At 33.2% G+C, this 16,242-nt stretch overlaps 1 protein-coding gene across 4 annotated transcripts in view; it reads left to right on the top strand.

Annotated features, from left to right (window-relative positions):
* Positions 1–16,242, top strand: part of LOC111507188 (uncharacterized) — a 211,557-nt gene that overhangs the window by 151,767 nt on the left and 43,548 nt on the right. For all 4 annotated transcript variants that reach the window (XM_074186442.1, XM_074186437.1, XM_074186429.1 and 1 more), the window contains 2 exons: positions 10,853–10,927; positions 10,990–11,067. In XM_074186442.1, the coding sequence (XP_074042543.1) occupies positions 10,853–10,927; positions 10,990–11,067 (153 nt within the window). The remainder of the gene's footprint in view (positions 1–10,852; positions 10,928–10,989; positions 11,068–16,242) is intronic.

Genomic DNA, 16,242 nt, shown 5'->3' on the forward strand with positions numbered 1-16,242 from the left:
TATAAAAAGTTATAAAAAATAATTCAAAATAATAATGATATAAAAAGACTGAGACGATTTCTGTTGCTTTTTGGTCGAGATATCATTTAGTCAACTCTAAAAAACTACTTCTTGTTTGAAAGTCGCTAAGAAGACTATTAGTTATATGTCAAGCTATGTCACATCCATTAAAAATTAACTATAGTGTGCTTTATTTATCCAATCTTTCCTAAGTCTATAGAAATGAAAAAAATACTCCGATTTCACTGGGAAAGCGATAATCGATAGACGAGCTTAGTCAGTGAAAAAATATAGACTTTTTGGAACGAACAGTAGGTAGGTAGGTAGGTCTAAAGTGAGTGGGTCTATCCGACCATCCACCGCAACCCGCAAGGGTTTATTGTGGCTCACACCTATTCACACTCGGCCAAATAAACCCAGCTTCTTAACGAAGCCGATTAGTTTGTATGGTGAGTGGTCTTTCAGGTCAGATGATGAGAGTACGGATCTGCCGAACTCAACAAGAACCTGATTCGGTCCCCAGCGGGGCAGGCGCAAAGTATATGCTCTGCATTTTCAACCAAGACTATGAAATTTGATGAATCTATAGTCATAAAATCTAAAGCAATTTTTTGCCAAGGTAGGTATGGTATATTATGAGGTTGCAAGGGTGTTTTTTCATTAGCTCTAGAATATATTTGACAAATACCACAACTCAAGACTAGTTTCTCTATGTCCGTTGAAAGACCTGGATAAAAAATTGCTTCATTTGCCCTCTTTTTACATGATACAACACCTTGATGTGATTGATGAATCAGGTTCAAGAATTCTTGTTTGAGAACTTCTGGAATTATGATTCTTTTATGATAAAAAAGTATGTCGTTATGTAAAAATATTTCATTTCTTATTTCCCAGTATTTTTTAATATCGGATGGAACATTACACTTATGCAATGGCCAACCATTCAAAGTGTAGAATTTGATTTTTTGTAAGGTTGAATCTTCCGATGTGGCTTTCTGCAACTTGAGTTCACTTTCTTTCGAAGTGGAAATTATAGAATGTATTTGCAGATTATTTTCCAATTAATCAGTTGTTATTTTATCGGAAGTTGGATCTCGACTTAAAGTATCAGGAACTTTGAGGAATTTTCCTGGCACATATTGTAGCGTGAAGTGATATCTTAACAAGCGAATGGCTAATCTCTGTATTCTCGGCGACATTTCATCTATCGGTTTTTTCAATAATCCCAGTAATGGTCTGTGATTTGTTTCAATGGTGAAACTTCGACCAAACAAGTAAAAATTGAAACGCTCACAACCAAAAACCAATCCTAATAGTTATTTTTCAATGTGATTGTATCTTTGCTGTGTTTCAGTTAAGGAAACAGATGCAAACTCTATTGGTTTGTTTTCCTGACTTATCATAGCGCCCAAGCCATATGGGCTTGCATCAACCGAGAGAGTGACCGGTTTTTTAGGATCCAAGTAGGATAAAGTCACCGATGATGTTATTAAATGTTTTATTCTGTCAAAACAGTATTGTTCATTTCTAGTCCATACCCACTCATTTTTTTCACTCAACAATTTTCTCAAAACGCTGCTCTCTTGTGATAGATTCGGAATAAATTTTGCTAGGTAAACAACCGTTCCTAAAAAGAGCTGAAGTTCTTTCTTGTTTTTTGGAGCATTCATCGCCTGAATTGCTTTTGTTTCTTGTTCATCCGGTGCGATACCGTTCGAGCTGATTTTGTGGCCTAGAAACTTCACTTCAGTTGTGAAAAACTTGGATTTTTGCATGTTCAAGGTTAAACCACTCTTTTTAATTTTATTCAAAACTAACTTTAAATTATAATCATATGCTCATCTCCGACTTCTTCATATTCAAAAGTGTTATAAATCTGAATTCCTTCATCTCCCAATAAATTCATGAGGGTTGCTACCTTGATTTCATTCCCTTTTGCAGATATTCCGCTGGCAAGCAGGTAAAATTCAGATTTTTGTCTCCATAGCAATGTTTCCTCCATAAAAACTAAACATTTCCGGAGACTTCCAATCAGCCATCCTACATATATTGTTTGTTCACCACAATAAAGCAGATACTAATTTATTAACTTTCCAAGTTAACGTTTTTATCAGTGTCGTTTTTTTGTGCTGTTTACTTCATTCGAACAAAAACCTCGCGCACTTTACCGCTGCCACCATGTTATGTTTTGTACTGTATCGGAGTGGTTAAATAATAACGCCAAGGTTTGAACACTTGTTGACTTCAATGTAATAATAAATAATTTTGGATCAATCAGTATATACATCCAATGTAGGCCATTCAGTACTGGCCGGCTCGCAATATTCATTGGCCGGTTTAGGGACGACCACCGAAGTGCGACGTTGTCAACTCAATTGTGAATACCAAATGTAAAATATGTAACAATCTCCAATCAATTCTTAAAATAATTACAACAAATATAATACCTGACACCAATAAGCTTGTCAAAAACAAGAGAAATCAGGTATCTATATCCCATAGATCAAAATAATTACCCTCTTTTATAACTTTGATATGATTTTCAACAACCATATATTATATAATTGAATGAACAAACAAATGGGTCATTATGACCCATTGTAAATAATGATACTTCGACATAATGGTTCTATTTTCAGGATAACATAATTATGATTAGACCATGAACATGAATTTTCACTTATACACGATGTTCCATTCCACCAAATGATTCAAAGGAGGTATTTGTTGTAGCCCCCTGCCTAGTACCCTAGACTTTTCAATTGCAGTTAATTCTCCAGAGAGCAATATATATAATGTTATTGCCTGGCTACTAAAAATAATATTTATATATACAGGGTGTCCCTGGACTTCCTCTTTTCCTCTCGGGAATGTATAGATGGGGTCAAAATATCACCAGTACTTCATATAACTTTTTTTCCTAAAATCCTTCGTTACCAAGTATCGGGCCCTCGAAGTTACAAAATGAAAAATGTTTTTCTTTGATAACTTTTCAAGTGAATATTCAAAATCATCCAAATTTTGGTAATTGACTAAACAAATGAATTCCGTCGATGAGCTTTCATGCAGGAGTCAGTTGTTTTGCTACAAAGTCAGGAACGGACTACCCCCGATGGTCCACACCCCAAAACTTTGAAATGACAGATATTTTTCAATTTTTTTCAACAAAATAAGGTTACTTGGACAATTTTATGAATAAAAGTACTCGTGTGGAAAGTCGATCGGAGCAACGAGTCTTCATAAAAATGTAGTTCTACTCGACGACATCAAACCCGCTCGTCCACCATTATTTGAAATGAATAATTATCAAAGCAGAAATAATAATGATAACGTTAATTCAACAACATTTATCACAGGAATAATACAAAGTATGCTAAAATGAAGTCGTAAACAAAAAGTACAGTACCTATATGGAAGTTTAAGTCACAATTGTGATAGCAGATAATTTTTCAAAAGAAATATCAAGTTCTGTAGATTCGTGGTGTTTTTAAACTAACAAGCTACTCTACTATGAAATATCGAATTCATTCCATATTTTGTATGTACATAATACGTGTGGAATAATCACGTTTCGTGTTGATCAGTTATCTGAATCTCATGAAACTCAACATTCGAATGTTTCAAATTCTTCTTCACAGCTAAACTGTTGAGGAGTTTCACTGATAATTATAATTTTATGGGAGAAATTCTTTAACACGAATCTAAATTTAGCTGAAAAAACGCACATCGGAAAAAATATTTACTATACTAATAAAAAGCAAACGAATGAACTACAAAAACGGTTGCACATGATCAGGTGAAAAATATCCAGGGAATAATTATGTTCCATTTCTTTCACAGATGTTGACAAAAAAACCTTTTAGAAAGTTTTGATAAAAAATGAGAAACTGGAATGCGATTTTGTTTTGTTGAGTGATGCGTTGTCATATGACTATCATTGTATTGTCAATATTCTATAGGATATTTTGAATTTTTTTGATATGGCCGAACAGTTTACATTCAATGAATATGCAGATATGCATGTATTTTATGGACGAGCATTTTGTAATGCTGCAGAAGCTCGTCGTCTGTATTCCTAGCATTTTCCCAATCGAACGGTACCGTCAAGAGAAACATTCGAGCGTGTCGATCACAGCTTGAGGGAGACAGGTATGTAATAATTGATAATTAATTTGAGCACGTTGTTTTATTTCGATATTATTGTAGGTACAGTTTTGCCAAAACGAGGTGGTGAGGGCGCTCCTAGGACTGTACGTACCGTTGTATTGGAGGAAAATATTTTGGAAGCCGTCGCTGATGATCCTTCAATGAGCATCAGAAATCTATCTGAACAGTTCCATACATCCAAGTCCACTATTCATAGAATAATTAGGGAACAACTGCTCCACCCATTTCACATCCAGAAGGTACATGCCATGACACCTCAAGATTTTCCAGCACGACTGGAATATGCCAATTGGTTCATGGATAGGCAAAGAGAGGATATGACTTTTATTAATCGAGTTTTATTCACTGATGAAGCAGGTTTCAGTAGAGATGGAGTTATCAACTCTCATAATCTCCATATATGGGCCGAAGAAAATCCCCATGGGATATTGCAAACCAAACACCAACGGAAATTCAACGTGAATGTTTGGGCTGGTATCATAGGAAACCATCTTATAGGACCATTCGTTCTGCAGGACCGATTGAATGGAGAACGTTATTTGGAGTTCATTCAGAACGATTTGAATGGACTTTTGGAACATGTTCCATTGCAAACCCGAAGAGATATGTGGTCTATGCATGATGGCGCTCCTCCTCATTTTAGTTTGATTGTGCGTGACCATCTGGACCATATTTTCCACAATAGATGGATTGGTAGAGGTGGTCCATATTCATGGCCATCGCGGTCTCCGGATTTAAATCCATTGGATTTCTTTCTGTGGGGGCATCTAAAAAGCCTTGTTTACGCTACACCTATTCACACAAGAGATGCATTGTTGAATAGAATAACATTACATTGTGAAGCTATACGAAACGACCCTGGAATGCTATTTCAAATACAGAGAGGGTGTCTTCGCAGACTAAGAAAATGTATAGAGAGAGAAGGTGGTCATATCGAGCAGTTTCTGTAGCGGATTTTTCATTTCTGTTTGCTCTTGAGGCTCTTGAGTTTCGTTAGTTAAACGTGTTTGCATTATAAAAATTCGTTATGAACATTTTACCTATCATTTCCATTTTCCTTTAAAACTAATATTTTCGAATAATGGTAGACATCTCAGGATAAATGTTGTTGAATTAACGTTATCATTATTATTTCTGCTCTGATAATTATTCATTTCAAATAATGGTGGACGAGCGGGTTTAATGTCGTCGAGTGAAACTACATTTTTATCAAGACTCGTTGCTCCGATCGACTTTCCACACGAGTACTTTTATTCATAAAATTGTCCAAGTAACCTTAATCTGTTGAAAAATATTGAAAAATATCTGTCATTTCAAAGTTTTGGGGTGTGGACCATCGGGGGTAGTCCGTTCCTGACTTTGTAGCAAAACAACTGACTCCTGCATGAAAGCTCATCGAAGGAATTCATTTGTTTAGTCAATTACCAAAATTTGGATGATTTTGAATATTCACTTGAAAAGTTATCAAAGAAAAACATTTTTCATTTTGTAACTTCGAGGGCCCGTTACTTGGTAACGAAGGATTTCAGGAAAAAAAGTTATATGAAGTACTGGTGATATTTTGACCCCATCTATACATTTCCGAGAGGAAAAGAGGAAGTCCAGGGACACCCTGTATAACATTACAAATTATCTAAATATCACCAATAGATGGTTAACAGTTTTATGCAAGGTATCACATGAGATAAATATCACAGTCGGTAAAAAGTCACATCTAGAGTCTCATTAGAGATATATATCATTGTCTTTTGAATAGGACAAACAATTTGTTAAAACTAATAAATCATAACAGGTATGAATTTTTGCAATTTTTACTGTAAAATAATTTTTTGGAATAAATCTCTGTCATAACTATTTAGCCAATTTTTTACTTGTTTCTTAAACTTAACGTAGTTTTGACTAGTTTTTATGGTTTCAGGTAGTTAATCCCAAGTTTTTGGACCCAGATAGCTGCAGTGCCTCTGTACCACTGTTTTAATACATTTCGGAACCACAACACTATGTTTTTGTCTCCTAGTATTGTATTGGTGATCCGAGCGTGTTATTTTAATTTCATTTTTGTATATTCTCTGCAACATTTTTTGGCAATAGAGTTATCTAACATCGAAAATGCCACTTTCTTTGTATAAGTTATCGCTTGGATACATCCTTCCTTTGCCCAAGATGATTTTAAGAATTTTTCCTTGTACAATATTGAGGCAATTTAGGTCTGTCATTTACTCCTCCCCATCCTATTATGCCGTATGCAAGTTGGGATAAACTATAATACACAGTTGTCAAATGGGTGATATCAAGGTATTCTTTCAAGAGTTTGAATCTCGATATGAATCCTCGAAGTTTATTTGTGAGATACGATATATGTAAATCCCATTTCAAATGTCGGTCAATTTTTATACCGAGGTATTTAATGGAGCTGGCTTCTGGAATTGATATATTCTGGTTTATATTCAATGGCCCCATATTCGGCAAATTGTTAGTATAGGAGGTGAAGGGTGAAGGGAGGTGAGGCTTACCCCGCATGCCAGTTTTTTCCAGTTTCTCAAGAAGCCTTGTATGACAAACAGTATCAAAGGCTTTGGAAAGGTCAATAAAAATGCAGAGTGACGGTTTGGAGATGTCGAGTGATTTGTAGGTATGGGTCGTCAGTTCCAATATTGCATCTTCTGTAGATCTTCCTTCTCTGAATCCATACTGTTGTTGGGACAGGATATTATGTTTTTTCATGAAATGTGTCATTCTTTCTTTTATTATTTTTTCAAAAATGTTTGCTATGTGTGATATCAGAGAAATAGGTCTATAATTTGGAATTTGTTGTTTATTACCACTCTTGAAGAGCGGTTTGATAACACCCGTGTTCAAAATGTTTGGGAAGATTCCGTTTTCGAAGCAACTATTAATTATGTGGGTATAAGAGGGACTGTTATAAAATCTGCTATATGCTTCAACATTTCTGCAGTAGAACCGTCGTGTCCACGATTTTTTTTAGTTTTAGTTTTTGTATTATTCGTACAACTTCTTCAGTGTCTGTGGGATACAAGAACATATTTTTATTGATTTCAACTGTTTGGTTTTTAAAAGAACCGGGTTTTAGGATTTTGTCAGCAAGTTTTTGCCCTATTTCACTGTAATGTTTATTGAATTCATCAGGAATGACCTGTTTATTTTTCGTTATATCAACATTATTCAATACAATTTCAGTTATTTTTGTTTTGGGACAAGTTTCATTGCAGATTTCATTTATACTATCCCAAAGCCCTCTTGATTTGTTACTATTTTTATTGATTTCGTTTTTAAATTTGATTTCAGTTGTATTTTTGTTCACATGATGTTTTAGTCTATTGATGAAAAATTCACATTTTGGGTGGACATCACTTTGTTCATAGATGTTGGTCCATGTTTCAGTTTGTAGCGCTAATTTCAACCTTTTGTAATTAATGTACACTTTTTTATTTTTGGGTGTTTCGTTGCCAACTTTCTTGCCCATATCTATTGTCAAAGCAATTGGTCGGTGGTCGCTTATTACCTATATCTTGAAAGATAAAGGACTTTATACGGTCGTGTGTTTCTATATTTGTTTTTACAAAGAAGTGGTCGAGACATGTGGAGGTATCTGGTCTAGTGATATCATTTATATAAGAAATGAATTCGAAATATTCCAAGTTGTTTTTATAATCTTCAATGTAATCATTTTCTGATAACAAATCTATGTTTATATCGCCGGATCATGTATATCATTCGGATCAGCAGTTTGTAAAGTTGAAAAAGTATTCATTGAAATCATATGGACATGAACTCGGAGATCGATATATCGAGGTTAATATCATTTTTTTGTTATTGAATTTTATCTTGAGCTCCAGAATTTTCATGTCACCTAAACTAATATTTGTTTGATCATAATCGAGTTCATTTTTCATGAATATTATCACTCCATCATTTTTATTAAATGAAGATTCATTATTGAGTGTGGCAAATCCTTTCAATCCATATATATTAGCATCAGTGACTTTGAAAGTTACCGTCAATACGATTATTTCAAAATTTCTTTCCAGTTGATTTAAACAAATAAAAAGTTCATCTACGTTTTTGGCAATACTTCTTATATTGGTGTGGAAAATTTAAAAGTCGCTGAGTCCTTTCATCATTGAAGTCTGTGACCTCTTTTATATGATGTGTTTGAACGGGTTCATTTTGATACTCTCTTATAAATGGATCCATGATTACTTTAGACGTAACTTTCGTAAAACTGAATAAAATCGGTTGAAACAATAAAAAAGTTTAATGGGTATCATTGAATTATTTTTGTGACCCGAGCCGTGGCGCGTTCTTGGTTTATCCTGTAGTGACTTTTGTACTCGGATCAACTGGGTTGGCTTTTTTGATGTTGTAGCCTGTGGAGTAGATAATTCTTTTCTAGTATCTTTTCTATCAACGCGATTGTTGCTGTAGCTGTTACAATTGTACAATTGATTATAATTTCAACTAGTTTTCAAGCGTATTTCCAATGTTCAATTTCCTACTTCTAGTTGATAATTAAGTTAACAAAAGTTTCTGTGAATATCTTCAAAATTATAGAATTATCCTCATTATTTACCTAGGTGTTTTTTTATTATTATTATTTACCAAGGGTGAAAAATATCAATTCTCGTTAGGGGAATGTAGTAAATAATAGCAATATCTCAGGTTAGTTGTGAAAAAAATAAAATATAGTGCATAATCAGTTGTGGAAGTGGCCGCGGTGGTAGTGCGCCCGACTCACGATCGGAAGATCGTGGGTTCGATTCCCGCCTCGACCAGATATTTTTCTCGAAAGAATTTATCTGGTTGAAGCGGGGATGATTCTGCAACCGTGTTAGGAATTACACGTTAAAAGGTAAGACCTCGTTAGTCCTTAGCTCGCACAAGTTTCTCAACTCCTGAGAGTTGTCGTTCGTATGAGGGCGATAGCTGATTAACGGAAAAACAGATTTTAAACAGAATAAACAGATAATGCATCAACCAAAAATTTAATTGATATTTCAGTAAATATTTGATATCAATTAATGGGGCTGAATATTTTGCTATACTGTTTTTCTGCTCCGTTGCTACAGTTGAACAAATTTTCCTATATTGATCGTGCGTACCAAAAGGGGTGAATGTTGTTTTGCTTCGTTAATTTTTGTTGGCATGTGGTCAGAGAAGTTAGGTTGGTGTTATATCAGCAATATTTATCATTGAATTCCATTAGTTTGGACTTCCATTGACTAATATTATATAAAATGATCTGAACTCCCTGAAATAACTAATAAAAGAGAAGAATTAGAAAAGAAGTTATTCTTTTTAATTCTTCTTTATTAGTTCTTTCAGGGATTTCAAATCATTTTATATAATATTAGACAATGGAAGTCCGAACTAATGAAACCTGCAAACAAATATTTATCATTCCTGAGTTTTCTTTTGAAAATTTTAGTAAGTTACAATTCGAACAAATAAAGCATTCCTAATTGCCTTCGCTCGACACCGAAAAGCCTATTCACGTATTTCCCATAATGATTGATATTGCTTATTCGCTAGCATGCATTTTTATAGTTGAGTTAGAGAAAATTGATGTAGGGGAATCACTCCGTGCATTTTTTACTTGTTTCAATTTGTTGTGTGTCATATAGTTAACAATAGCAAATCAGTATCATTGTTACTAACCACTTTTGGAATTGTTTAAAATGTCGTCTGATATAGGCAAACTTAAGTTTTATGTTAAAAACTATTCGATGATTTCAAAAAAAGATACAAGTAAAATCCGTGAAAGAACTCGATATTATTGTGTTTAAGGGAATAAAATAATAACAAACAGTGTCTAGGAATGGATCGAGTCTATTGAGCGTTTTTTTCCAAAGTGAAGCCTTTTATTTTGCACTAACTTGTTACGTCGGCAATTTTACGAATAGGATATCTTTTGGAGAATTTAGAGTATTGTTAAGAAATGGCAAAATGGAATTCATTTCATATTGCCGTTATTATGCCACTCAGAACATCTTTTCAAAAGATTACTTCAATTGTTTTTAAAAATTCATGAAATAATACTCGAATGACCACTAAAAAGCGATAATTGGCTTGAAAAATCTAGATGATTTTGTATTGGAACTGGAAATTATGTCAACTTTTCTGGAGAGTTTTCGATCGTAAAGGTGATATATTTTTTTAGAATGTTTTTTTTATGAAAATAATGCAGTTTTATATCCATAAAAAATCTGTCACAGTTTTTGTTTTTATATATATGACAAATGATTTGTTGAATTCAACTCTATTTATGAACATAAAATGATTTTAATTTGTCTTTTTAAGGAATTGTTGACATTCGCTGTCTATGACAAATTTTGAAAGAAAGATAAAAGTTGAACCTCTGGCATAGAATAAATCCAAAAACGAGCAGTTTTACTAATCACCAAAAATGCAATACTTTTCTCGACACAGGTTTAGCTAACCAGTTTGGCGTCTTCAGAGCTTTCTTTATCTCCTGAAGATGCTAATTCAGTATGTGAAACGCGCATCTAGAAGAGTATTGCAAATCTGGTGATTGATATCGCTTGTTTTTGGAGGACACCTTCAGGAATACAAAGATGAAACTTTCTTATGTCTGAGAAACTCATTCAACTCAAGAAGGACGATTGCAATTTCGACAAATGTATATTCAATTCAATATTTATTTCAGATGCATCTGCTGAAAAGAAGACAATCGGAAAATTGAACGCCACTATAAAAGCATTAGAGGAAAAAAACCGAAAAGGTATGGAAATTCAATGTTAATAGGTATATACCGTATTGTAATTTGGATATATTCAATTTCAGAAATATCAGAAAAATCAGCGGAAATCGAAAGGTTGAATGCTATTATCACAACTCATGAGAAAGAAAAGAAGGCACAAGGTGAGGAAATACAATTTTCATTTTTGTGATTTTTTCCAAGGTAGTAGATCAATACCTGAATGAATATAGTCGCCAATTTTCTACTGATGAACTGGAAAAGTTCATTGGTGGTTTGCAGATATTTAATATTGAGAACTGTTCACATTAGAATCTATGCATGGGGATTACGTGAACGGTAACAGATAAGAGTCGACAAAATTGTAGCAAAGTAGACCATTTTGGAATATTATTGACTGGCAAAAATTTAGAAACTGAAATATTAGGACTTTTTTTCTCATAGTTTTCATCCAGAACTAACATTTACTTTAGAAATGAAAGAAAACAATTCGTTAGCATTTTCAAATACTAAAATAATCAAAGATGCAAAAATATTTTACCAACGCTTATTTCTACTATTTTTGAATATATACAATCTTTGTTACTAGAGAACTATCCTTTTGTAAATATCTACCACAAGGCTTTACTGAATGTTCAGAAAAAAATTTTGAATATAGAAAGGAGTTGTTCCCATTGGGAAGTGAAAAGACTTGAATTTGATCTGATTAAAACGAAAGATTCAGTTTCAAAAATTGTATCATCCTCAACTTTTCAGGCATATGATACCAACCAAAATCAACTTTATAACAAATTATATAACAGAATTAAATACTTTCAAAAAAATTAAATTTTAAATTTACTTGAAAAACAACACCATTCCTTTTCAAGTTATTAAAACATGGCTAATCAATTGCTCGAATTGTGAAATACCAAATAATGTTTAATATTTATTGAGTATGGGTAATGAATTCAATTTACCCTATGACAACAAGAATTTACCTTTGGAAGATATTATCATTGATGTTGAACATATATAATTGAGTCTCGTGGTGGCCGTGGTAGTGGACGAACGTGCTGATAACGTCCGTCCACAAAGAAGGTACGCGGATGCCATGTGCTATCGTGTGGCTCCGTTTTGTGTTGTGCTAGTCCATCGTAATAAATAATGAAAAGTGTGAGAGTTTTTAAAATAGTGAAGTTAAAGGACCCCTTTATTCACGCCAGTATTCAGGCCAGGGTGGTTCAAATAACCACGTAAAGGGGCCATGTATTTAAAAATCTGAAGGTCTCTCGAAGAGGAGGGGACCCAATAAATATATGCTAAAAAATCAAAAGGTCTCCTGAGCAGGAGGCGACAATGAAAAAGTACTGTGTTTTTTATTATAAAAAAGTGTTACAAAAAAGAGGTGGCAGCATTGCTTCGAACAAGACCGCTGCGCCCCCCGACGAAGCTTCTGTCAAAATGATGTCAATTTGATAGAAGGAGCTTGGACAAATGCGCCCGAGTGGAAAGCAACGCCCATCAATTTAGAGGGAGAGAGAACATATAATTGGTATATCACAAATGATCGAGGATGAAAAGATAGAAAAAAGAAACAAGGCTGTGAACATTATGATCAACTCCACAAGATCTAACAGATTCATAGAAAATAAAAAACTAATAAAAAACTTTTTGATGATATAAGAGCCACTCATGTGTTTCTGAAAAATAACCCTGACATAATTGTAACCAAAGCTAACAAAGGTAACTCGACGGTTATGCTGAATAAAAATAAATTTCTTGAAAAAGCACACAAATTTTGAATGATAACGACACTTATAAGATTTTACCACAAGATCCAACAAAAAAAATTCAAAGCAAACTCAACAAAATGATTAAAAAACTGCTTGAAAATAAATATATAGACAGGAAATAAAGCTCAATCGATCAATCAAGCTATTTATTAAAATTCACACTTCAATTACTCAAAAAACGTAAGGTTCCATGTTACAATAATGAACGAAAAAATGGCAAATCGAAATATACTACTATAATTACCAATTTCAATTTTTCAATTCAATTTTATTTTCAATTCGATATGACATAGATAAACATACATTATTATAACAGTTATCCTTTATTATCCCAAGGGTTCTCATAAGCACTCGAGGCGCTTGTTTTGTGCATCCCCTTGGGATAATTTAGGATTTTCATTAGGTAAATAAAATGAATGGTAATTATATTATATATATTGATATAGTGATATCAAAGATAGTATACATTCTATCTAGTTGAATTCTTGTAGGAAATGATAAAATTCAATCAATGAATAATTCTTTTTCCTTTGGGATTGTTTTTTTCATTCTAACTTATTTTCTCTTCCTTGTTTCGCCTTCTCTAATTTATGATTTATTATTTGTTTTACTTTTTTTTCTCTAATCTTACATTTCAGTCTATGGAGCGGTTGATGTGGCAAGGCTCCATTTCTTTATTTATATTTATATTACAACGATGGGGTTCGTTCATATAAACGTATATACATATACAAGATACACACGTACAAACATATATGTCAATCTTCATCTAGATACACAACTGACTTTTGATCAACCATATATATTTTTCATAGTTACTTCACTAGTGTTAGATATTTAAGGTTGATGAATTGTTTTATACCAGAAAGAAAGGTTTTCTTTCAAACTGTGATCTAGTATACTGTAAAATTTAGGACCGAAATAGACAGTTGTTCGTTGTGTATGAGTTTTTTTAAAAATAGGAATTACTACATTCAAATTTTCGATAGATCTAGTATTTTTTATCTTTTCGCTCTAGTTAAGATGTTTATTATTATACATCCATATAGGACAGTGATAAATATAAATACATCTCATGTTATACAACTTGGTTTCTTTATAGAGCTGTTCTGTTGAGTAGAGTTTTCTTTCCTAAAAATTATTTTAATTATGGTATTTTGCATAGCTTGGAGACTGTACAGTTTGCAGTCAAATGTGCCACCCCACCCGAAGATACAATACCTTATAACTGATTCTGCTAAAGATCTATATACCGTCATTGGATTTTTAATGTTTAAGATTTCTCTCAAATTATACATTTTGTGAGTGAGCTGGCGGAGTCGCTTTGTAACATATAAGGTATGTTCGTCCCATCTCATATGCTTATCCAATACTACATCAAGATATTTTAACTTTGATTCTTTTTTTATCGAAGGGCAATCACATTGCTTTCTTTGTGCACATTCAGAGGTATGTATTTTTAGGGCAGTGTCAATTGGTTGGTCGTTTTTGAGAAGCGTGAAACATACGAATTTGGTTTTATTCAGATTCAAACTGAGAAGATTGTAGTTCAGACATATCTGGATATCCTTCAAAACATTTGCTGCTGTTTGATATACTTGTTGCCATGTTTTGCCAGAAAAAATGATCGCCGTGTCGTCTGCATATGAAATAAGATTATCAATCGATTTTATACAGCCAATACTATTTATGTAAACCAAAAATGAAATCGGCCCCAATACTGTGCCTTGTGGAACAACAATTGTGATATCATTTGAAGAACTAAGTTACTGTCAGTTTCAACGGTTTGTTTTCTGTTTAATAAATAATTTTGCAAAATTTTAAACGCTGGGCACGAATGCCGTACCTGTATAGTTTGTTCAGTAGTTCGCTATGTGCTACCGTGTCGAAAGCTTCAGCCAAGTATAGAAAAACTGCAAGTCACTTATCGGAATTTTCCAAAGAGTCGGTTACGGACAGCTTTTTCAGTGTTCGAGTTACTGATGAAACCAAATTGTTTTTTTGTTATCACATGATGGAATTCGAAAAACTCAACCAATCGATTTTTTAAGGTATGTTCCAAAATTTTTGCATAGTTACTCATTACAGAGATGGGTCGGTAATTCTGAAATTCGTTTTTACTCCCAGCTTTATGAACTGGAGTTACTACTGATTCCTTCCATTGCACTGGAATATTACCCGTTTTGAATATTTTGTTCATAATATTCACTAAAGTATTTACAATGTACGGATAAATGACTTTTATTAGCTTCGCTGGTATCTCATCAAGCCCTCACAATTACTTTTCATGTTGGAGACAAGATTGAATATTTTGATTTCCGTTACTGGATCTAAGAGTATGGTGGACCCTATAGATTTGTCATTCAAAAAGTCTTTCGGAAGGTTACCAGGCTTATTAATAGTTTTGGTCATCTCTTTTCCGACGTTTACAAAATAATCATTAAATGTGTTGGCTTTCGTCTTGTTGTTAGATAAAACCTCACCGTTTGAACCTGATTGAGCTGATTGTTTCTTTTTTTACCGTTTTATTCGTAATTTCATTTAATATTTCCCACGTCTTTTTATAATAACCTACTTGAGTTTTCATGTAATCTCTGTTTGTAATATTGATTTTCCGTTGTTTTGATTAAATCAATTAATTTATTTCTATATTGAGTAAATTCATTTTTGAACTCATCTAAATAGTTATTCTTCAACCTTTTTTCCATATTGTCTTTTTTATCGATTTCATGAAACCACGAGTTATCCACGGTTTGAGTTTGTAATTTCTATTTTTTGATATGACTTGTTTAGTTGCTCGGTTCACATATTGCTTCAATTAGTTGATAAAATTATCATATGAACTTTGGGAATCTTCGCATTGTAAAAAATCGGCCCATGTTTCATTGGTTGGGATGCCCTTTAATTTTTCATAGTCAATTTTTTTTAATAGTGATATTTTCACGTTTGGTTCGTGAAGCTATATAGTAGTAAATTGTGAAATTAGGAATGAAAAAGTCACTTACCACATCAATATTCAGAAAGTTTAATAACATTTGAATTGAAGGGGTTATATTTTTAGGAGTGATTAATTTTTTGTGAAAGAAAGTTTTTGGCTTTCTACTACTCCATCTGATACGAAAAAAAGGGGATGAGAGAATCTTCCAAAGAAAGGAAGGAAGTAATCAATTTGAAACTCTATACATGAATGTGTAGATCATTCAGGAGGACTTTCTTTCAGTTTGTATCTGAAAGTTACTTTTTTGCATGATCTACACATTCATGTATACAGTTTCAAAATGATTACTTCCTTTCTTTCTTTGGAAGATTCTCTCATCCCTTTTTTTTGTATCAGATGGAGTAGTAGAAAGCCAAAAACTTCCTTTCCCAAAAAATTAATCACTCCTAAAAATATAACCCCTTCAATTCAAATAAGATTCCTCTTGGCTGGGATTAAATCAAATAGGTGAATGAATGTCATTACGATGTCATCGATGACATAAGCAGATCAAGCTTATTCCGTGACATTCAAAATCGTAATTCATGAATGAAGTGTGTGTATTTTCTATAATGTTATCCAATTTG

This window comes from Leptinotarsa decemlineata, unplaced genomic scaffold, assembly GCF_025532065.1.
Source record: "Leptinotarsa decemlineata unplaced genomic scaffold, Ldec_3_MD MMD2_P_RNA_scaffold_2, whole genome shotgun sequence".
In the NCBI taxonomy this organism is placed as follows: domain Eukaryota; kingdom Metazoa; phylum Arthropoda; class Insecta; order Coleoptera; family Chrysomelidae; genus Leptinotarsa; species Leptinotarsa decemlineata.